Raw genomic sequence first — 22,979 nt, 5'->3', positions numbered from 1 at the left:
GGGAGTCACTGCAGATAATTGCCAAAATTCTTATTTGATGTGATGGGGTGTCAGTGGTGGTGCCATCCACTGGCAGAATAGAGGAATCATGGGACGGGAAGATGAAGATTGAATGCCAGAAAAGTGGGGTTGGTGCTCCTTACAGAAAAGCTGTCTAGAGTAGAAATGTTGAGGTGGCAGCTAAAATAAGAGAAGAGCCCATGGGAAGGGGTTCATGGAGGAGAGGAGGCTTTTAAGGAGATTGAGAAGGAGTAGTGAAAGGGAGAAAAGGGAAATCAGGAAAAAAGCAAAGGGACAGTTTCTTGGAGGATTTCATAGCCAACAGTGTCAGATGTGACAAAGTCCATGTAAGAAAGAATTCAATGTGACAACTGGATTTGTCAATACAGAATTTATCTGGCTATTGAGTAGAACAGGACAAACGAGGTGACTGTGTTGTACAGGGAATCGGTGGTGAAAAGCAAAAGTAGTGAGTATAAGCAGCTTTCTCAACAAGCTTGGCTGTGACAGGAAGTAGATATGGTAGCTACAGAAGATTATAGGGTTGAGAGTTTTATTTATGCCATGAGGGATGTGAGACTGTTTACTGCATATTGGGGGAAAGCCAGGAGGCAGGGAGAGGTTAAAGGTACAGGAGGGGCAGATGAGGAGCCAAGAGTCAGAGTGCACGATAAGGAACAGCTGGGGTCAGCAAGGACAGTGAGCCATGAGAATGACAGTGAACGGAGACAGCTTCCATTTTCTAGTCATTCGAATTTGAGAAGTTCTGTAGTAGGATTAATGATGGGAGAAAAAAAGAGGAAGGCTAAGAGAACAGTAGTAATAATTAGAATAATAGTTGCAGGGATTAGGAAGAGTTGAGGTGAAGCCTCAGATGAGGAGAAATTATGAGGCTATAAGCAGTCTTATTTTCTTAACTGTAAAACAGGAACATGCCTTGCCCCCACCCTCGCCCCTACCCCACCCCTCACATCTACTACTCAAGTTAAAATCCAAGAGGTACTGAAGTTTCTTTGTCAAATGTAGATGAGAGATGACTTTGAACCTACACCCCACTGGACAAGGCCACTATTAAGTTGGGGCTGTTTGTACTGGCATCTGCAGACTTGCCCAAACTTTGATATTACACTAGCAAGCTACCATACCTTCTGCTCAAAATGCAGACTTCTCCCTTTAATAACACACCACACCTGATTTTAAGTGTTTAAGGAGAGAACATATCCTGACTTTATTCAAAGGCATCTGGATTTGCTGCAACCAAATAAATAAAAGTTTTTCCCTTTCCAGAGTTAGCCTATTATATTTTATCACCATCACGTACTGTATTGGCCTGGCTCCAATCAACACAGTGTGGCTTTTGCATGTAAATTCAAGTTTGCCTTAGGGTAGAGGTCTTAGAAGAAAGGTCAAAAAATTAGAGGGCACAAATTTAACCAGGGAGAAACTCAGAGTAGAGTATGTTGATATTGTATACTTTATGTGGCTTCTTGGGTTGTGTCTGCATGATTCTGCTCAGAGCTGTTAGGGAGTTATGTAGCCTCTTTTTGCCAGTGCTCTGCCCTGACAAGTTTGGGAGAAAATGAGTTACAGGCAGAGCCAGGTCTCCTGGCAGCTGATCCAAGCCACCTGGGAGCCCACAGAAATGTGACGCTATTGGAGCCCAGAACCTTTTCTTGTTTGTCCAGTTATTATTGACAATGGGTCATATTTATGTCCATTAATATCTGAGGCACTGAAGGAAGGTGGTGAGTGGATCTAGAAGAATAGTGACATCAACAGACTGACCTGTACCAGGCAAGTCACCAAGCTCTGGCCTCGGTCACCAGAACGGTGGGCATAAGACACAGTGGGGTCAAGGGCCCATGAAGGTTCTGGGCAGAGCTCACTGTGTGTTTCAATGTAAAAGGACAACAGCTTACAGTGGGAAGGAGCATGTGATGGCTAGGGGTGGGCAGCCTGCATACTCCCTTAGGTTGGGGTGGTCCAAGTCCCCACGATTTCTGTGTGTAGGATTGTCCGGTGACTGGTCACTAGGGGGGCCAGATGTTCTCACACACACGCAGTGCGGTTCCTTGTCACCTGGTTTATACAGCTTCCTGGGTACGCCAATCCAGTCTCGGTTCACTCCTCCACTAAGGAAAGAAGGAAAGAGGACTTCTTAAAAGCATAGATTCATGAGTCTGGGAAGAGATGAGGAGGAAGCAGTGAGCTAAGACTTACGAAAGTAGAAGCCATTTCATTCCCCATCTTGGTGTTTTCCTAAGGCGGCTGTCTGCAGAGTTAATGCAAGCCATCGCGCTGTCTCCTAACTGTCATCTTCTGCACAGCACCAGTGCCCCTTCTCCAGGCCAAGAGAAGAGTCCATCATTCCTTTCGTTGTGTTCCCTGCATCCCTGCTCTGCACCTTCCTGGGAGACAGCACCCCTGCTTTGGTGGTAATAGCTGAGGTAGATTTCCCCCACTGGCCTGTGAACTTCTCAGAAATAATAGATGGGTCTAAGTCACGTCTCCCTTTTCCACTACATCCTAGCCCAGGGCTAAGTCTTGATATTAGGATCTGAGGCCTTTGGGTGGAGGTGAACACCTGAGGGAAAAATCCATTTGGGGCCTTTCAGGCCTGGCCAGATAGGTCAGCCCTTCACATATGGTGTAGTTGCAGGCTGCCCTGCCCCCTGCACAGATCCAGTCCTCAATGTCACCAGGCTCCAGGTATGGATGGAGAATATAGCTCTGGCCCAACATAGCCTAAGCAATCCCCTGGTCAGAGGTACCAGGACTCATCTTATGGAACTGAGTTCATTCTCCAGTGCTCTCATAGGCCTTGCAAGAAGAAAATGATATTTTTGAAATTCATGCCCCATATATGGTCCAGTGCCTGTGACCAAACATCACTTGCTGTCAGAGAAGCTGTCACCCAGTTAGAAATCATCCCACTTAGCTTAACCACAGACAAGGCTGTCAGGGCACTGTAGTGTCTCCCTTCTTTCAACTACCTATCCACCCCATCATCAGTGATCCTTACTCAACACCAGGCTAAGAACTGAATGACAGGGGGTGCATGGGTAGAACAGTGGCAGAATTCTTGCCTGCCATCTGGGAGACCAGGGTTCTATTCTCGGTCTATGCACCCCAAAAACAAAACAAAACAAAAATGTTGTGAACAAAATTCCCCATGATATACATATCACATATCTGTCTCTCTGTGTGTATGTATAGCAATACATATAAATGTAGGGAGACACATTAAAAAAAAAAAAAAAAAAAAGAAGTGAATGACATCTGGCCCGTGCCTTTAAGGATAATTTCTAATGGGAGATATACAAGTAAGTAGAAGACAAGAATTCAGCCTGAGGCACAGGGATAGGGCCCCTAAATTCATTGGATGAGTCTGTAAAGGCTTTATGGGAAAGGCAGAGCCTAAGCAACTCAGTCATGAAAGCAAGGGCTATGGGGGAGGGAGAGGCAGGTTCTCCAAGGAGCAAACTCACATACCTGAATGCAGGCCTCTGGGTACCGGCCGATCAGGGAACAGTGCTTTCTGAGGCCACTTGCTTTCAGGCTTATGTCCCAGGAACGCCTACCTTGTCCTAACTGGACCCCCTGAAATGGGCAGGCCAACCTCTCATAACTCCCCTTTTTTGAGACATGATGACAATAGAGAAGCTGTCTTTTTAAAATTGGTGGCCAGGAGGAAGGGTGCTTTCCTTTCTGCTATCCTCACCCGTGCTCCCCTGAATTGAGGCAGAGGAAATGTGTGATGGATTCTTTAACTGGAGAGAGTGGGCCACTTTGGCTGTCTGTTCTCATTCATACAATCAATCAACCTAATGAGAGTAAGCAGGTAGATCTCTCTCCCTGCTGAGATGGTGGAGCCACATGGCTGAGCATACAGGGGCCCTTCTCCGTTTAGCAGGAACTAAGCTTTCCCTGCCCCTACTCTGGGAGCAGCACTGTTACTTTGAGGCTCCTGAGGCTAGGGATGTTTGTCTAAAGGCTTCCACTGTCCCATTTCTAGAGCTAAAGGAGGTTTGAGGGATTCAAGTTGCACTTTGAGCCTAGGCTGGCCTGATGGTTAAAGAGGAAAAAATATTTTTCCTCCCACTTCCCAAACCAAACCTGAAATAATCCCAGTGGCATCATTTCTAATCAGGTTTACTTCACTTTTTTATTCTTACAGGAAAAGACTTTTCCATCTAACCTATGCTGCCTTGTGGTCAACCAGGAAGTACTCAGAATTTGCAGTGTTTTAAAAACAGCACCTCTGGGGATCACTGCAAACGTCTTTCTCCCCTCTCCCTACCTCCTGTAGGCAGGAAAGATTTGTGTTGACAAGCAGGAAACTGAGGCCCTTGAATGGCTGAGTAGGCAAAAGAAGGCAAGAAATAGTACTTGTGCTTTCTGGTTCCCAGGCCCAGGCCTCCTTCAGCAGAGTCTCTGGGGAATTAAAAAAGTAAATAAATAAAAATGCCAAGGTCTCAACCCCACCATTCTGATTCAGTTGTCTGGGGTGAAGCCCACTATCAGTAATTTTTAAATTCCCCAAAGATTCAAATATGGAGCCAAAACTGAAAATCACTGTCCAGAGCATGTGTAGTTTTAAAAAAATTCCCCTGGGTAAACAGTCAACTCAAGGCTTCACTGAATAATGCATATAGGATGACCTAGGAGTTTGATTTTGGGGAAAGGAGGATAGGGGCAAAAGGAAGCCTGTTTACCTCTTTTGGGAACACCAGAACCGGCTGCCCCTGGTTGAGCTCCACTCAGCATTGCATGGAGGAAACTTCTGTTTCTCTTTCATTTCCTGTTTATTTGCCTCCAAACCTTTGATAATCATGGCTTCTACCTGGGCCAGTTCTGGGGTAGGGAGCCCATCTTCTCCGTAGAACCGTCCTATCACCTTTCCTGTGATGACAGGAAAGCTGATGTCAGAGTGACAGTGGGAGTGTGGCACAAACAGATGTTCAGACTCTTCATCAGCTGTGAAGCTCACTCCCCGGGGGGTGCCGTGAGCACTCTACAATAGCCTGTTAGGTGCTTATTTATTGAGACCTCATATAGGAGGGACTTTTGGTGTCTTCTCTTCCAGACTCGCTCAACATCTTACAAGGCTCCCAGACAGAAGCATTCCTGTTCTAGTTGTAGTCCCCCAGTATAGAAATTACAAAATCTTTGACTTCTAAACTTCAGTTCTCTAAGGGTGGAACCATGTGGAATTAATTTCCCCACAGCAGGTACTCAATAAACATTGGAGGAATGAATGGCTTATAAGCTAACATTTTTGTGGCGTAATTCTTCCCAACATCAAGTTATTCTGTCTTACCGCGTTATACTGAGCATTTTCCGTGTCAGGCATATGCTGACATTTTTTTGAAGTTATTACATTAGAACAATGATTGAATTAATAATTAAATAACATTTATCATATATTATAATTGTGAGTTTAGATAGTTCAGATTTATGAAACTGTTGTACAGTTATCCCATCCACATTGTAGGGGATTAGAGGCATGGCGCCCCCTTGATCTGGAAAATCCATGGAACATTTTTTGGCCTTCTCTTCGCACCAGAGACGGCGGCTTTGTCAGGGTTTTCTCTGATATTCTCTATGACTCTCTCCATTGAGTAGCTATGTGTAGTGTGTCTTGAACATCCAGGCTACCCCTTGCAACAAGAGGTTCTGGCTGGCCTGGAGCATTGTCCAGAAGCAATAACACCTTAAAAGGTAATCCCTTGCTGGCAAGGTATTTTCTAACCTTCAACACAAAACACTGCTGGAACCAGTCAAGGAAAAATGATTTGGCCGACAGTGCTTTCTTACTGAACCAGAAGAAAGGCAGATGGTACCTGTCCTGTCTTTTCAGAGCTTGAGGGTTAGCAGCTTTCTATATCAGGGCTGCCTTTATTATGAACTCTATGACATTGGCATAAAAGAGCAGAATTACCTATCCCCTGCAGCTTTAAAACCCGGGGCTTCCTTCTCTTCTTGGCCAACATATATCCTCTGAGGCATTTTTTTTTCCCAATTTAGGGCAGTTTGATCAACATTAAGTAACTGTTCCGGTTATAGCCTTTCTCTTCAATCAGTTTCTTCATGGTTTCAGGAACGTCCCTAGCTGTCTCTTTTTATTTTTTTTAATTGTGAAATATAACATGCATATAAACAAAAGAAAGAAAAAACAATAACTTTCAAAGCACACTTCAATAAGCAGCTACAGAACAGATTCCAGACCCTGTCATGGGTCACCATTCCACCATTTCAGATCTTTCCCTCAAGCTTGTCCAAAGCATTGAAGGCTTGATACAGAACACTCAACCATGGTATTGGTGATTGATGTCTGTAACAAAATGCAGTCTGAGCCAATTTTTGTTGCTGATAATTGATGGTGGTATATTCATTCCAGATAACCATACAGTAGGTGGCTCAGAACCTTCTATTTCAAGGTAACCATATTTTTCTTCTATTTTGAAACGAGTAACTATAGGTGAAATGGTGTCTCCAGGCTCTGCTACAATGGTCCAAATGCAGTCAGCATTATTGTGTATTCATTAGAAAAACTAAGGCTCGAAATGATGCTACTGGATCCTCTCATTGTTCCCCGACATGGATCCTCAGAACTATAGTTTTAATATGATAAAAGGATACAAATAAGAAGAAGCCAAAAGAAGAGACGAATAAGTTCAATTCTGGGAGGGTTTTGAACATAAACTTCCATGTCGTCTCTACACACAGTCATTATCAATCATGGAAGTTCTTTGGGGCTGGCTTCCAGTGTCCTGAGTTTATATGGGGTTCTGTTATGTAGGCATGACTGATGAAATCAATACCTACATGGATGAACTCAATCTCAACCCCTTTTCTCTTACAGAGGTGGAGGATCACTAGCTGTCTCTTTGGTAGATGCTGTCCCTCTTGCATAGGCTAAATCTTTAAATTTTTCAAACCAGACTTTGCTGGCTTAAAAATCCATATGGGTAAACACTTCACCTTCATTTTCCTTTAGGAAATCATATAAGGACTTAGCCTTTTCTTGTATCATACCAGACTCTACTGGAATGCCTTTTTTGCTTTGTTTTTCGCAATGCCTTTTTCATAACAATCCTGCACCCAAAGTAATGTTGCACTTTGTATATAAGAGAGATGCAGGTCTTGTGGTTTATGCAAATGATTTGCAATTGCTGATGCAGCTGTAGGTGCAGCCTTCACATATTGTCTGGGGCTTCTGCAAAACTCCCAAATAATTCCCATTTAATTTCTTATAATGACCCGTGATATACTGAAACCATGACGGGGGAATTCATGATGTGGAAGGGATAACTGTATTACATTTCGGGAGGGAGTTTTAAAAACTTTTTATTTTGATGTAAGAATAGTTCTCAGTTTGCTAAAGCTGGCGGAATGCAATATACCTGAAATGGATTGGTTTTTGCAATGGAGATTTATTAGTTTTCACATTTACAGTTCTAAGGCCATGAAGATGTCCCAATTAAGGCATCAACAGGACGATATCTTCTCTGAAGAAAGGTCACTGGCATCCAGAGTTCCTCTGTCAGACAGCAAGACATATGGCCAGCATCTGGTCCTTTCTCCTGAGTTCCATTGCTTTCAGCTTCTGGTTTCAGTGGCCCTCTCAGTTCCTTCTGAGGCTTTTCTCTAAGCTTCTCTGAGCTCTCTCTGTTTTTTATCCTCTCGCGAAAGACTCCAGTAAAGGATTAAGACCCACCTTGAACTGGGTGGGTCCATCTCAATTGAGACAACCTAATCAAAAGGTCCCACCCACAACAGGTCTGCATCCACAAGAAAGGATTAAAAGAACAAGGCCTTTTCCGGGGTACATAACAGCTTCAAACCAGCAAAAACAGATTTACAGAAAGTTGCAAAAATAGTATTGGAGAGTCCTAGGACCCCTCACCAAGCTTCCCCCAAAGGTGATATCTTTCATAATTATGATACAATATCAAAACCAGAAAACTGACATTGTTACAATACTGTTAAACAGACTTCAACCTCATTCAGATTTTACCAGGTTTTAAATGCACTTGTTTGTATGTGGGTTTCTATGCAATTTTATCCTAATCTTAGATTCATGTGACACAAACATAACAATTCTTTTTCTTTTTCTTAACTTTTGAATTGAGGTATAACTTTCACAATGTAAAGTGCATAAATCTTAAGTGTAAAGCTTGGTGAGTTTATCCATATATGACCCAGATCAAGAGGTAGCAAGTCCCAGCAATTCCCAGTTAAGATCACCTCCCTCTGATGTCTATCCCCATGGAATAGTTTAACCTGTACTTGGACTTCATGTAACGGTGTTTTGTTCTGAACCTGGCTACTTTTAAAAAAAATTTATTTTTAATTGTGGTATAAGATACTTAACATAAAAATCATTTTAATCATTTTAAGTGGACAATTCTTTAACATTAAGCATACTGACAATACTGTATAACTTTCACCACTATTTCGAGACTATTTTCGTTACCCGAAGCCAAAACTTATACTCATTTAGCACTAGCTCCCCATTTCCCCTTCCCTCCACCCCTGGTGATCATTATTCTGCTTTTTGTCTTTATGAATATGCTTTTTCTAAGTATTTAGGGGGGGTTTCAATTCCTTTTTAAATTTTTTTATTTTAGTAACATATATACAGCCTAAAGTTTTCCCCTTTAGCCACATTCAGATATATAAGTCAGTGGTGTTGGTTATATTCATAATGTTGTGCAACCATCACCATTATCCACCACCACATCTTCTATATCACCCTCAACAGAAATTCTGTACCAAATTAAGCTTTAACTCTTGCATTCCTAGCCCTTCCCAGCCCTTGGAACTTGTATTCTTGTTTCTGACTATATGAATTTGCTTATTCTAATTGTTTCAGATCAGTGAGATCATACAATATTTGTCCTTCTGTGTCTGGCTTATTTCACTCAACCTGATGTCTTCAAGGATCATTCACATTGTAGCATGTACCCGGCACTTCATTTCTTTTTATGACTGAATAATATTCCACTGAATGGCTATACCACATTTGGTTTATCCATTCGCTGTTCATGGACACCCAAGTTGCTTCCACCTTTTGGCTATTGTAAATAATGCTGCAATGAACATCAGTTTACTAATATCTGTCTGAGTCCCTGCTTTCAATTCTTTTGGGTGACTATGTAGGCATAAAATTGCTGGGTCATATGGTAATTCTATGCTTAACTTTTGGAGAAACCACCAAACTGTTTTCCAGAATGGCTGCACCATTTTACATTCCCTTCAACAAAGTATGAGGGTTCCTATTACTCTACATCCTTGCCAACACTTAATAACAGACATCCTAGTGGGTATGAAGTGGTATTTCATTGTCGTTTTAATTTGCATTTTGCTAATGGCTAATTATGTTATTTTTTCACATATTTATTGGCCATTTGATTATCTTCTTTGGAGAAATATCTATTTAAATCTTTATCCTATTTTTTAATTGGGTTGTCTGTCTTTTTGTTGTATTGTAGTTCTTTATGTATTTTGGATGTTAAACTCTTATCAGATATATGGTTTTCAAATATTTTCTCCCATTCTATAGGTTGTCTTTTCACTTTTTGTTCTTTGTTATGCAAAAGCTCTTAATTTTTATGAAATCCATTTAATCTATTTTTTTTCTTCTGTTGCTTAATCTAAAAAATCCATTGCCTACTACAAGGTCCTGAAGATACTTCCCTATGTTTACTTGTAAGTTATTAATATTATATTATTTACCTCTTACATTTATTTATTATTATTATTTTTTATTTACCTCTTACATTTAATTCATTGATCCACTTTGGATTACTTTTTGTTTATGGTGAGAGGTAGGAATCCATATTAATGCTTTTGCATTTTGGTTTCCAGCTGTCCCAGCACAACTTGTTGTAGAGGCTACTATCTCCCCCAGTGAATGGACTTGGCACCCTTGTTGAAAATCAATGGCCACAGATGTGTGGATTCATCTCTGGACTCTCAATTCTATTCCACAGGTCTGTAAATCTGTCCTTATGGCTAGTACCCACTGTTCTAATTACTGTAGCTTTGTGGCAAGTTTTGAAATGAAGAACTGAGTCCTTCAACTTTTCTTTTTCAAATAATTTTGGATATTCGGGGCCCCTTGCAATTCCATATAAATTTGAGAATCAGCTTTTCTTTCTGGAACAAAAAAATAAACAAACAAACCCTGCAGGAATGTTGATAAGGATTGCACTGGACTTACAGATTGCTTTAGGCAGTATTGACACTTTAAAATATCAAATCTTCCAATCCATGACACAGGATGTCTTTCCATTCACTTAGATCTTCTTGAATTTCTTTTAGCAACGTTTGTACAAGTTTTCAACACAGAAGTCTTTTACCTCCTTGGCTAAATTTATTCCTAAGTATTTTAGATTCTATTGTAAATGGCACTGTTTTCTTGATTTCCTTTTCAGGTTGATCACTACTGGTGTAAAGATACCCAACTGACTTTTACATGTTTACCTTGTATCCTACAACTCTGCTCAATTTGTTTATTAGTTCTAGCTTTCTCATGGATTCTTTGGGATTTTCTGCATATAGGAACATGTCATTTGTGAATAGGGATAATTTTACTTCTTCCAATTTGTATGCCTTTTATTTCTCTTACTTACTTGATTGCTTTGGCCAGAACTTTCAGCATAATGTTGAATAAAGTGGTGGCAGTAGACCACTTGTCTTGTGCCTGATTTTATGGGAAAAGCTTTCAGTCTTTCACCACTGAGTATGATATTTGCTGTGGGTTTTTCATAAATGTCCTTTATCATGCTGCTTATCATGTTCTATTCTTAGTTTTCTCAGCATTTTTATTATGAAAGGATGTTGGATTTTGTCAAATGCCTTTTCTATGCCAAGTGAGATGATCATGTGGTATTTTTCCTTCATTCTATTAATGGGATGTATTAATTGACCTTCTTATGTTGAACCATCCTTGCATTCCTGGAGTATGTCCCACTTGGTCATGGTGTATAATCCTTTTAATACACTATTGGATTTGGTTTGCCAGTATTTTATTGAGGATTTTTGTATCTACATTTACAAGGGATATTGATCTGCAATTTTCTTTTCTTATGCTGTCTTTATCTGGCTTTAATATTAGGGTAATACCTCACAGAATGAGTTAGGAAGTAATCCTTCCACTTCTTTTTTTGGAAGAGTTTGAGAAGAATTGATCTTAAATCTTTAAATATTTGGTAGAGTTCAGCATTGAAAATATCTGGTTCTTTCAGGTCAGGATTAAGGTAATTCAGAATACAGGGGTAAGGAAGACATTGTCTATATTTAAGAACCTTAGTTACTCTGAGACCAAAGAAAGAAAGTTTTATTTTGTCTGGAACCTAAATTTTCTGTAGCACATAATCTAACTCAATCGTCTGGATAGCTCATTTAAACAATCGAAACAAAGGGAGCCCAGAATAAGAATGAAGGCCTTTAATCCTGTATAGCTTAATGTAACGCCTGAATACAACCTAGAATATATTAAGCAGGTAATCAAAAAAATACTGGCAAAGTCCCTTGAGGGATGGAAGAAAATATATGGAACTTTTAAACTTTACCACCAGGGAAACCCCTGATACTGGGTCAAACATTAGGGACACCTAAATCAACAGGCCAAGCCCTTGATCTTGAGGCTTACTCTTGTCAAGCTTATATATGTAGTAGAGAAGCTTAGCCTACCTATAGGTTTGCCTAAGATTTATTTCTGGAGGATCTCTTTTGTTGGTCAGATGTGGCCTCACTCTCTCTAAGCCCAACTCACCACGTGAAATCATGGCCCTTCCCCCATGTGGGACATGACATTCGGGGGTGAAAGTCTCCTGACGGCATGGGAGATGACTCCCAGGGATGAGTCCAGCTCTGGCACCATAGGATCAACAATTCCATCCTGACAAAAACGGGGAAAAGAAGTGTAACAAATAAAGACTCAGCAGCTGAGAGAGTTGAAATAGAGTTGAGAGGCTACTCTGGAGGTCACTCTTACACAAGGTTCAGTTAGAGATTGATACCTATCATAACATGCCAAACCCTAACCGAAGCCATTCCAGCCAATCCTAAAGAATACCTAGGGCGATATATAAGATTCTACAAAGGTTCCATGCACTAGGGTAACCTTCCAGAAACCTACAACTTCCAGATGGGTTCCAGGACCACATAAGTCCTGAAACTTAAAGGACCCAGCCTCTCCAGAACATAGCTAGTTCCATCTCCCTATCTCAAATTATTGACAGCCCCTTCCCACATGAAAAAGTTAGAATGGCCATAGCCCAAATACCCCCAAAGAGTGGGAGAAAGATCAAAGGTGATGGTGGAGTTATACAGAGAAGGTAGGGTTTAACATATGAGTATGATTGCTGAATCAGTATATTCTTTTAGTCTCTAGTACCTTAGAGCAGCTAGAAGTAAAAACCTAAAATTGTAGAACTGTAACCCATACCAAACTCTGAAATCTGTTCTACAACTAATTGTTGCACTGTGCTTTGAAATTTGTTGCTTTTTTTGTATATATGTTATTTTTCACCAAATGAAAAATAAAGTTGATCGTGATGCTTAAAAATATATATATTAATTCCTTCTAGCTTCCAATGTTCTGGAGTAGCTAGAAATAAAAATCAGAGATAATGGTATGGTAGCCTATGACAAATTCTAGGATCTGTCCTGTAACTCCTTATTGAAGAGTGCTTTGAAAACTACTGCTTTTTTCTTTCTTTGCTTTGTATATATGTTATACTATACAATAAAAAAAGCTAAAAAAAAATCAGATTACCAAGAAGACAAGATAGTAAATATCACAAAATATATATGTATATCTGGTTCTAGACTTTGCTTTGTTGGGAAGTTTTAAATTACTGATTCATTCTCTTTACTTGTTATAGGTCTGTTGAGATTTTCTATTTCTTCTTGTATCAGATTAGGTAATTTGTATGTGTGTCAGTTTGAATGTGTTATAGACCCCAGAAAAGTCATGCCCTTTAGTCCTCATTCAATACTGCTGGGTGGGAGCTTTTTGATTGTGTCCATGGTGATGTGACCTACCCAACTGTAGGTGGTAACTTTTGATTAGATGGTTTCCATGGAAGTGTGTCTCCACCCATTCAAGGTGTGGTTGCTTACTGGAGCACTTTAAGAGAGAACCATTTTGGAAAAAGCTTTAGAGCCCATGCAGTCAGAGACCTTTGGAGTTAAAGAAGGAAAACACCTCCTGGGGAGCTTCATGAAAGAAGAAGCCTGGAGAGAAAGCTAGCGTATGTCACCACGTTCACCATGCGCCTTTCCAGTTGAGAGAAACCCTGAACGTCATCAGCCTTCTTAACCAAGGTATCTTTCCCTGGATGCCTAAGACTGGACATTTCTGTAGCTTTGCTTTAATTTGGACATTTTCATGGCCTTACAACATATAAACTTCCAACTTAATAAATTCCCCCTTTTAAAAGCTGTTCCGTTTCTGGTATATCACATTCCACCAACCTGCAAACTAGAACAGTATGTTTCTAGGAATTTGTCCCTTTCATTCGGGTTTTCTAATTTGTTGGCACATAACTATTTATAGTACCTCTAATAATCCTTTGTATTTCTGTAAGGCCTATAGTAATCATTCCTGATAGTAGATACTTCTTTGTCTTCCTGTGTCAGTCTGGTCAAAGTTGCTTTTATTGATCTTTAAAAAAAAAAAACACCTTTTGGTTTTGTTGATTTTCCATATTGTTTCTCAATTCTCTAGTTCATTTGTCTCTGCTCTAATCTGTATTTCCTTTCTTTGACTACCTTTGGGTTTAGTTTGCTCCTCTGCTTCTAGTTTCTTAGGAAGTGAGGTTATTGATTTGTGTTCTTTCTTCTTTTCTAATATAGGCATTTTACAGCTATAAATTTTCCTCAGTACTGCCTTCGCTTCATCCCATAACTGTTGGAATGCTGTGCTTTGGTTTTCATTCATCTCAAGATATTTCCTAATTTCCCTTGTGATTTCTTTTTTGACCCATTGGTTGTTAAATAGTGTAGTTTAATTTACCATATATCAGTAAGCTTTCCGCTTTTCTTCTGTTTTTTACTTCCAGCTTTATTTCATTCTGGTCTAAGGAGATACTTTGTATGATTTCAAATATCTTAAAATCTATTAAGATTTGATTTGTGGCCTAACATATGGTCTATCTTGGAAAACGTTCCATATGCACTTCAGAAGAATGTGTATTCTGTTGTCATTGGGTTGAGTGTTCTATGTATGTTCACTAGGTCTAACTGGTTAAAAGTGTTCAATCCTCCATTTCCTTATGGATCTTCTGTTTAGATGTTCTATCAATTATTTAATGTGATGTAATATTACTTTAAATATTACTCCTTAAATTGTCAAATTTTGCTTCATATATTTCTGGAAGTCTGATATGAAGTGCATATATGTTATAATCACTATTGTATCTTCTTGCTGAATTGAACCTTTTATCAATATATAATGTCCTTATCACATATCTGCCTCTGTGTGTTTTTGTATAGATTATGTAGAAATGTAGAATGTAGTTCTGTAGAAATATATGCATATAGGGAGACACTTAAAAAAATAAAAGAAAAAATTATATATATAATGCCCTTTTGTCTATTATAATCTTTCTTAGTTATAAGTCTATTTTGTCACACAAAAATATAGTCACTACAGTTCTCTTTTAATTATTAATTGCATACACTATCTTTTGTACCATTATACCTACAGTGTCTTTTTCTTTGTATCTAAGGTGAATCTATTATAGACACATATAGATAGATCATGCTTTTTCATCCAATCTACCAATCTTTGCCTTTTAATAGGGGAGTTTAACCGATTGACATCTAAGGTAGTATTTGTGAAGGAAGGATTTACTTCTGTCATTTAGCTACTAGTTTTTTGTATGTCTTGTTTTTTGATCCTCAATTACTGTCTTTATTTTATTTAGTTACTTTTCTGTAGTGTAGCATTTTGATTCGTTTCTTCTTTCCTTTTTTCTCTATAGGTTTTAGTTATTTTCTAGTGGTTAACATTGTAATTATCATGAACATCTTAAACTAGTAACAGTGTAGTTCAACTACTACGAAGGGTATACAAACTCTCTACTTCAATATATCTCTGTTCTTCCCCTTTTATATTGTTATTGTCTCCAATTATATCTTTATATAGTGTATGCTCATTGACATCAATTTTAAATGCTATTCTGCACATTTGCCTGTTACATGATATAGGGGAGAGGGAGTGTTTTAGTTTGTAAAGCTGCCAGAACACAATAAACCAGAAACAGAATATAAGAGGGAATTTATTAAGTTACAAGTTTACAGTTCTAAGGCCATGAAAATGTCTAAATTGAAGTAAGTCTATAAAAATGTCCAAATTAAGGCACCAACAAGAGGTTACTCTTACTCAAGAAAGGCCGATGAAGTTCAGGGTTTCTCTCTCAACTGGAAAGGCACATAGCAGACATGGTGACGTCTGCTAGGTTTCTTTCCAGGCTTCTTGTTTCATGAAGCTCCCCTGGGGCATTGTCCTTCTTTACTTGAAAGGTTTCTGGTCACGCGGGCTCTCACGGTTCTCATGGCTCTATAGTATTCTCCAAAATGTTTCCTCTTTTAAAGGATTCCAGTAAACTAATCAAGATCCACCTGGAATGGTTGGAGTCACATCTCCCTCTAATCAAAGGTTAATACCCACAATTGGGTGTGTCACATCTCTGTGGATATAGTCTAATCAAGTTTCTAACCTACAGTACTGAATAGGGATTAAAAGAAATGGCTGCTTCCACAAGATGGATCAGGATTAAAACATGGCTTTTCTAGGGCATATAATCCTTTCAAACCAGCACAGAGAGCCAAAACAAAAATACAACAATATAGGACTTAATATTTACCTATGCAGTTACCTTCACAAATGTTCTTTATTTCTTCTTATTGATTTGAGTCTTGTGTCATTTTATCTCAGCCTGAAGGACTCCCTTTAGCGTTTCTTGCAGTGTAAGTATTTTAGAAATTAACTCTTCCAGTTTTTCTTTATCTGTAAATGTCTTAATTTCTCCTTCATTTTTGAAAGACAATTTTGTCAGATAAAGAATTCTAGTTGACATTTTTTTCTTCTTCAAGGACTTTAACTATGTTATCCTACCATCTTCTGGCCTCCATGGTTTCTTTTTTTTCTCACATGGGCAGGCACTGGGAATCAAACCCGGGTCTCCAGCATGGTAGGCAAGAATTCTGCCTACTGAGCCACTGTTGCACTGCCCCCTGGCCTCCATGGTTTCTGATGAGAAATTGTTAATCTTATTGGGGATCCCTTTTGTGTGACAAATTACTTCTCTCTCTGCTGCTTTAAAAATCTTCTCTTTGTTTAAGAATTTTGATAACTTCACTATGTGTCTTGCTGTACTCTGTTATTACAATCTATCCTGCTTGGAACTCACTGAACTTCCTGGATGCACGTACTCATGTTTTTTATCATACTGGGAAAGTTTTTGGCCATTATTTCTTCAAATTATTTTTCTGCCCCTTTCTCTCTTCTCTTTATGGGAATCCAGTGATGAGTATTTTGGTATTCTTGGTGGTGTCCCAGGGATGCTTAAGCTGTTCATTTTTCTTCATCATGTTTTCTTTCTCCTCCTCATACTGGATAATTTCAATTTTCTTGTCTTCAAAGTCACTGATCCTTTCTTCTCCCTGTTAAAATCTGTCATTATATCTATGAATTTTTCATTTCAATTATCATACTTTGTAGCTCCAAAATTTGTTTGGTTCCTTTGGTGGCTTGGAAATATGCATTCTAGGGAAACATGTCCTTAATCTTAATCCATTTCCGTGGCTGTGTACCCTGTAAATAGGACTTTTGATGAGGTTACCTCAGTTAAGGAGTGGACCAACAAAATCAGGGTGTGTCTTAGCACTACTACTGCATGCCCTATAAAGAAGGCCATAGAGAATTTCTGCCTACAGTAATTCTGGGAGGTATGGTCAAGTAAGAGGGCATAGCAGAGTGTACCTGACCTAGCTGTGTAGGTACAACCTGTCCAGTCTTTAAAACTTGTATTCCAAACAGCACTTAAATTTGTGTGTCCAAGATTCAGCTCTCTCAAGTCCAATTCCCCATCCTGACTTTTTTCATTCTATTTATGTCATCTCTGGCCTCTGTTATCTAGATTTGGAATTTTGGCTCGCTCTGACTTCTTCCCATCACAATATATATTTCCCTTTATTAATTTCCAATCCAGTAGCAAATCTTATCAGCTCTACTTCTAAAAAATTATGCTGATTCTATCTATTTCTTTTCATTTCCACTGCTATTACCCTAATCCAATCATGGACTATTGTACACCTTCCTACAATTCTTTCTCCACAAAGTAGCTGGAGTGATCTTTTTAATACATGAATTGTATCATGTCACCTCCATGCCTGCTTAACACCCTCCAATGACTTCCTAAAGCTCTCAGATAAAATACAAACTACTTATATCAAAGCCTCCAAGGGCCTACAATAATTTGGCCTCTGTTTGCTTCTTCAACCTCTTCTTAACCTACTTCCTCCTTCATATACTGTGGGCTTCACTATATGGTTTCTTTTCTATTCTTTGCTTAGTTGTTCCCCATCCCAGGTATTACAGTTCCCTTTGCCTGAAATATGCTTTTCCAGATGTCAGTATAGCTAATTCTTTCTCACTTTTCAAGTCTCAACTTAACTGTCCTCTCCTCCAAGAAGGCTCCCTGACCATCCACTTTAAACACTAGCAATTTAATTTTATTTACAGCCCAAGCTGTAACTGTCAGATAGACATAGACTAAATTTTTTTCTCCTCAGAGGGCAAGATAAAAGGAAATTTTCAAAATTGCATCCAAATCTAGGCTTTACCCTACCCTGGTTATATGCTGAAGCCAGATGCCTAATGTACAGTGAAACAGAACTGCCCTCTTGAAGCCGTTGTTCAAGAATGGAACAGGCAATTACTGAGTTTGGGGCAACAGAGGCCAAAGCAAATGGTCTTGCAATCCTCTCCAAGAGTAAGAATGAGGGAAACAGGTGCCCCATCCATCTCCTTCTGAGGCCCACTGCTACACAAACAACCAGACTTTAATATGAAAACCCATAGTTGTTTTTCAGTTTTCAATCTTCAGTGCAATCCCCAAAGAATCCCAGTCCCCTAAACAAATAACAACAAAAAAATGCAAGGTAACCATATGAAATCTATGGGAAGGACCTACCAATGAATTTGTAATTCTCCTCATAGAATGAAAGCCAATTTTGAAGTGTCAGCATATCAGAAAATGACAGGTCAGATATGTCATCCAGAAGGCCTGCTTCAGAGTAGTCCCCAGTCACAAATGCTCTGGATGCATCTCGGCCTGTAGGAGGGAACGTTTCCAACAGGTTAAGTTGCAAATCACCTATACTGTATCAACTCAAAAATCTCTTTTCTGGGAAACAGTCCCTGAAAACTCCCACCCCTCACCCACAGACAAGCTAGCACCCCCTCCTCTGTGACACGCTCCTAGGTCTTAGCCACACATTTCTCTGGCATTTGTCACATTATTTTATTTACTTTCAGCAACATTTAACACAGCTGACCATTTCCTGTGGTTTCCAGGACACTACACTCCTGGTTTTCCTCTTTCCTCACTAGCTACTCCTTTTCTACGAGCCCCAGGGATGCATTCTTGTCCCATATCCTCTCACTTAACACTTTCATCCACTTCCATGGCCTAAAATACCACCACTATTCTAGGGATTGCCAAATTTATATCTTTACTTTAGACTTCTCTCGAGCTCCAGACTTGTATATCCAACTGTCTATCAATCAGCAGTTAGCTCTCCCACAGACACCCCAAATTCAAAAGGCCTACACTGAACTAATGGTCACCAGCACTCCCCGTCCAGGAAACCTGCAGCTGCTTTAGTATTCCCTATTGCAGGAAATGTCATAATATCCCCAAAGTTGCTTGATCCAGAAATGTAGTGCTTGACGCTTTCCTCATCCCCCACATCCAATCAGCTCCCAAATCTAAAGTAGTTCCTTTACCAGTCTACCTGCCTCCATCTCTGCTACCACTAACGAAACCCAAGCTATCCTCATCCCAATCTGAAATAGTATAGTGAGCTCCCTGCATTAATTCTTGCACACAACACTTAGGCTAATATATTGTGTTTCTCCATACAACACTTGGGCTGATATTTTAAACACAAATTGTAATGTCATTCCTCTGCCTAGAAATCCTCAGTGCCTTTTCTTTGTCCTATGATAGTGCCCAAATCCCTTAACGTGTGCTTTGGCACCTTGCAGCATCCCCTACTGGCCTTACCACTTGTGTCATTGCTCACTGTGTTTCAGCCAGGCTGGACTTCAACACCCAAGCTCTTCCTCACCTCAAGGGGCCTGCCCATGCTGTTGTGTCTGCTCCTACAGCTCCACCTGGTTATCACCTTCTTACCCTCCAGGTTCTTCAGGACAACTTCTCCGATTAAGTCCCCTTTCCCAACTACCCCTGTACTTCCTCCTCTCTTACAACTCCCCACCTCACCCTAGGTTAGAGCCTTTCATAACACCAGTACTCTTTCCTTTTATTAGTCATCACAAAAAATAATTCATTAAATGTGTGATATCTATTTAACGTCTGTCTATTCTACTAGTCTATAAGTTTTATCAGAGGAGACAACACGCAGAACTTATTTAATGTTGATTCCCCAGCATCTGATACAGTACCTGATCCTTTAAAAATGCCCAATAAATAATGACCATACATTTATGGCCAATTAATTTTCAACAAGGGTAGCAAGACAATTCAATGGGGTAAAGAATAGTCTTTTCCACAAATGATGCCTGGACAATTGGATATCCACATATAAAAGAACAAAATTGGACCTCTATTTCACATCATATATTAAAAATTAACCTAAAATAGGGTGATGCGACAATGGCTCAGTGGCAGAATTCTCGCCCGCCATGCCAGAGACCCCGGTTCGATTCCCAGTGCCTACCCATGCCAAAAAAACAATTAACCTAAAATTGTTAGCAAAAAGCAAAAGCTATATAGGCTAAATCTTCATGACCCTGGTCTCAGGAAATGGTTTCTTAGATACAACACCAAAAGCACAAGCAACCAAAGAAAGAAAGAGATAAATTAGACTGCATCAAAATGATCTCTGGTGAGGGTACAGTATCCAGAATATAAAAATAATTCTTAATCCAACAATAAAAAAATTTTTTTAAATGGACAGAAGATCTGAACAGGCATTTCTCCAAAGAAGATGTACAAATGACCAATAAGTAATGAAAAGATGCTCAACATCATTAGTCATTAGAAAAGTGCAGATAATCAAAACCACAATGAGATCCTACTTCAAACTCACTAGGATAGCAATAAAAAAGATGGACAATAACAAGTGCTGGTGAGGTAATAAAGAAATTAGAACCCTCATACATTGCTGGTGGGAATGTAAAATGGTGTAGCTGCTTTGGAAAACAGTTTGGCAGTTTCTCTAAAAGTTAAACAAGTTACCATATGACCCAGCAATTCCATTCCTAGGTATAATATCCAAGAGAACTGAAAACACACATTCACACAAAAATTCATTTATGAATGTTGATAGCAACATTATTTCTAATAGCCAAGAAGTGGAAACAACACAAATGCCCATCAATTGATGAATACACACACAAAAAAAAAATATGATAAAGCTATACAATGGAGTATTATTTGGCCACAAAAAGGAATGATATACTAATACATGAATGAACTCTGAAAACATTATGCTAAGTGAAAGAACCCAGACCAAAAAGGTCACATACTGTATGATTCCATTTATATGAACTGCCCAGAATTAGGCAAATCCATAGAGACAGAAAAATCACTAGCTGCCAGGGACTAGAAGGGGAAAATGGGGAATGACTACTAATAGGTATGGGTTTCTTTTTGGAGTCATGAAATGTTCTGGAATTAGATAGTGACGTTTATACAACTCTGAGACTATACTAAAAATCCCTGAATTATATAACTTAAGAGGGTGAATATTATGGTATATGAATTCTATCTCAATTAAAAATAATAAAAATATTGACTGGGTGGAAAAAAATGAATAAATGCACTTATCTCATTCCCTACTGAACTAAGTGGGCAAAAGGGAATATGTTTTAGACATTCCTAGTTCCACAGCTCTTGGTACATGACAGGGCACATGGTAGTATTCAATAAATGGATGGGGCACAAAAGCACACACTAAGTCCTCAAAAAACTGGCTTACTAAAAATAAAAATGACAGTTAAGCACATTGCAAATGAAAAATAATCTAAGAAATGGAACGTTGTATGCCCACACTTGTGCAGGCAGCCGAGAGAGCTACATCTGCATATGGCAGAACAGTGCAACAAATGTGCTCTCAATTGGTAGGGGAAAAAAAACCCCTTGATTTCAGTCCCAGCTCCACTTCTAATTCACTGTGTAACCCTGGCTAAGTCCCTTTCCATTCTGGACTGTTTGAGGAGTTTGGCAAGACCAACCGGACTTAATTCCTTCCCTGTCAATGCTTCTATTTCCTAATTTCTCCCTGGAAAAAGGGAAGTGAGTTGTAAAAGTCCTAGAGGCAGCTCTCAATTCTTAGAACATAATGACAAATGGAAAATGCTTATTTAATATTAGCCTAGTTACTAGCCCAAGGTTTGCCCTGCATTTTCAGTTGTTTGTTCTTTTAATCTTGGAAGTAGATTTGCGGGCTGCTATTCTGAGTCTAGGTCCTGCCGGTACTTGTGAAGACCGTAGGTAAATCACATCCCTTTATCCCCTCACCTGTAAAATGAGACGGCAGAGTAAGTTTGATGAAAGTTCTTTGGGGGCTAACATATGCACAATTTTGTGCTAAGTTCTGAGAGACTGTAAAGGTGACTAAGACCTCTTCCCCGCACTCTAACCTCACAATCCTTTTTACGGAGGGCAGACAACTGCTCTCCGTACTAGGAGCAAGAACGACTCAAATTAAACGCACTATTTTAAGGGGAAATTTGGGAAACCGAGAGAAAGGTTACTTAGGGCCGGGGCATACTGAAGAAATGTCTAGAATTAGTAGGGAGACTGTTCAGACATCAGGATAGGTCAGCCAGGCACGGCCCGCCAAGTTGGTCTGATGGAATTTGTGGGGTAAAAAGCAAATGAATAAATGAATGAACGAACGATACGCAGGCGGCTACTGGCCCGCAGCGGAACAGGAAAAGACGTGAGCCGCCTCGCTGATACCTGCGAAGCCGCTATAGTGGGCCCCAGGCTCGTAGTGCTTACGGCCAGAGGACACGTCGTAGACGCGGCCGAGCAATGCCAAGTAGAGGCCCGGGTCTCCCGGGCCGCCGCGGTAGCGGGCCAGCTCCTCCGGTATGAGAAGGCGGAATCTAGCGTGGGGACTCCACCAGTCCATCAGCCATGCTGCCACCACCGCTGCCACCACCACCGCTACGGTCAAGCACAGCAAGAGCCCACATCCGCGGCGCCTCAGCATTTAAAAAGCTGCAATCCCCTCGCACCTCCGAAATTGCCTCTTCTCAGCCCACAACTAAGATGGCGGAAACGCCGAGCGTGACGTCACCGACACGATGCACTTTTCCTTGTTCGCCTTTCACTAAGGGGGACATTGGAAGATTGAGGAAGTCGTTTATGATAAGAGGCTCGCTTCCTGACTCCAACTCCTTCTCGTATTTTCCCAGCAAAGCTTGTCAAAATGGAGGGATGCTGAAAAAGTGGAGCAGCGAAAAGCCTTCTTGGGCCGCAGCTTGGCCGCCCCCAAAAAAGATGGCGACAGAGGAGGCTGCGGAATGACGTAAACGTTATGACAGATGCGCCCTTTTGAAAATCAAGGTTTCACCCTTTGCTCCTGCAGTCCTCCCCTACCTCTCCGTGGTCTTGTAGAATATGCTTGACGGCGCCTTTGCGACAGTAATCCACGCTTGTCGGCAAGGAAGCCGGAAGTCGCAGCTGGCGCCGTCG

At 40.1% G+C, this 22,979-nt stretch overlaps 1 protein-coding gene across 4 annotated transcripts; it reads right to left on the bottom strand.

The window, feature by feature from the left end:
• Window positions 1–978: 978 nt before the first annotated feature.
• Window positions 979–22,977, bottom strand: CYB5D2 (cytochrome b5 domain containing 2). Of its 4 annotated transcripts, XR_013177799.1 has the most exons (6): window positions 22,239–22,977; window positions 18,219–18,359; window positions 4,716–4,902; window positions 4,301–4,434; window positions 2,221–2,341; window positions 2,019–2,132 (listed from the first exon to the last, which is right to left on the bottom strand). XR_013177799.1 is itself a non-coding variant. In XM_077165597.1 (5 exons), the coding sequence occupies exons 1-5, from the start codon at window positions 22,492–22,494 to the stop codon at window positions 2,122–2,124; spliced, it is 729 nt and encodes a 242-aa protein (XP_077021712.1). In that variant the 5' UTR covers window positions 22,495–22,977; the 3' UTR covers window positions 1,999–2,121. The 4 variants fall into 4 exon arrangements, 3 of the variants coding, with proteins under 3 accessions (XP_077021710.1, XP_077021712.1, XP_077021711.1); XM_077165597.1 differs by lacking the exon at window positions 2,221–2,341 and having other exon boundaries at window positions 1,999–2,132; XM_077165595.1 differs by lacking the exons at window positions 2,221–2,341; window positions 4,301–4,434 and having other exon boundaries at window positions 979–2,132; window positions 22,239–22,973.
• Window positions 22,978–22,979: the final 2 nt, after the last annotated feature.

Source organism: Tamandua tetradactyla, chromosome 6 (assembly GCF_023851605.1).
Source record: "Tamandua tetradactyla isolate mTamTet1 chromosome 6, mTamTet1.pri, whole genome shotgun sequence".
NCBI classification, from domain to species: domain Eukaryota; kingdom Metazoa; phylum Chordata; class Mammalia; order Pilosa; family Myrmecophagidae; genus Tamandua; species Tamandua tetradactyla.
Note: the sequence above shows the minus strand (reverse complement) of the source record. Positions and strands in the feature narration are given on the sequence as shown.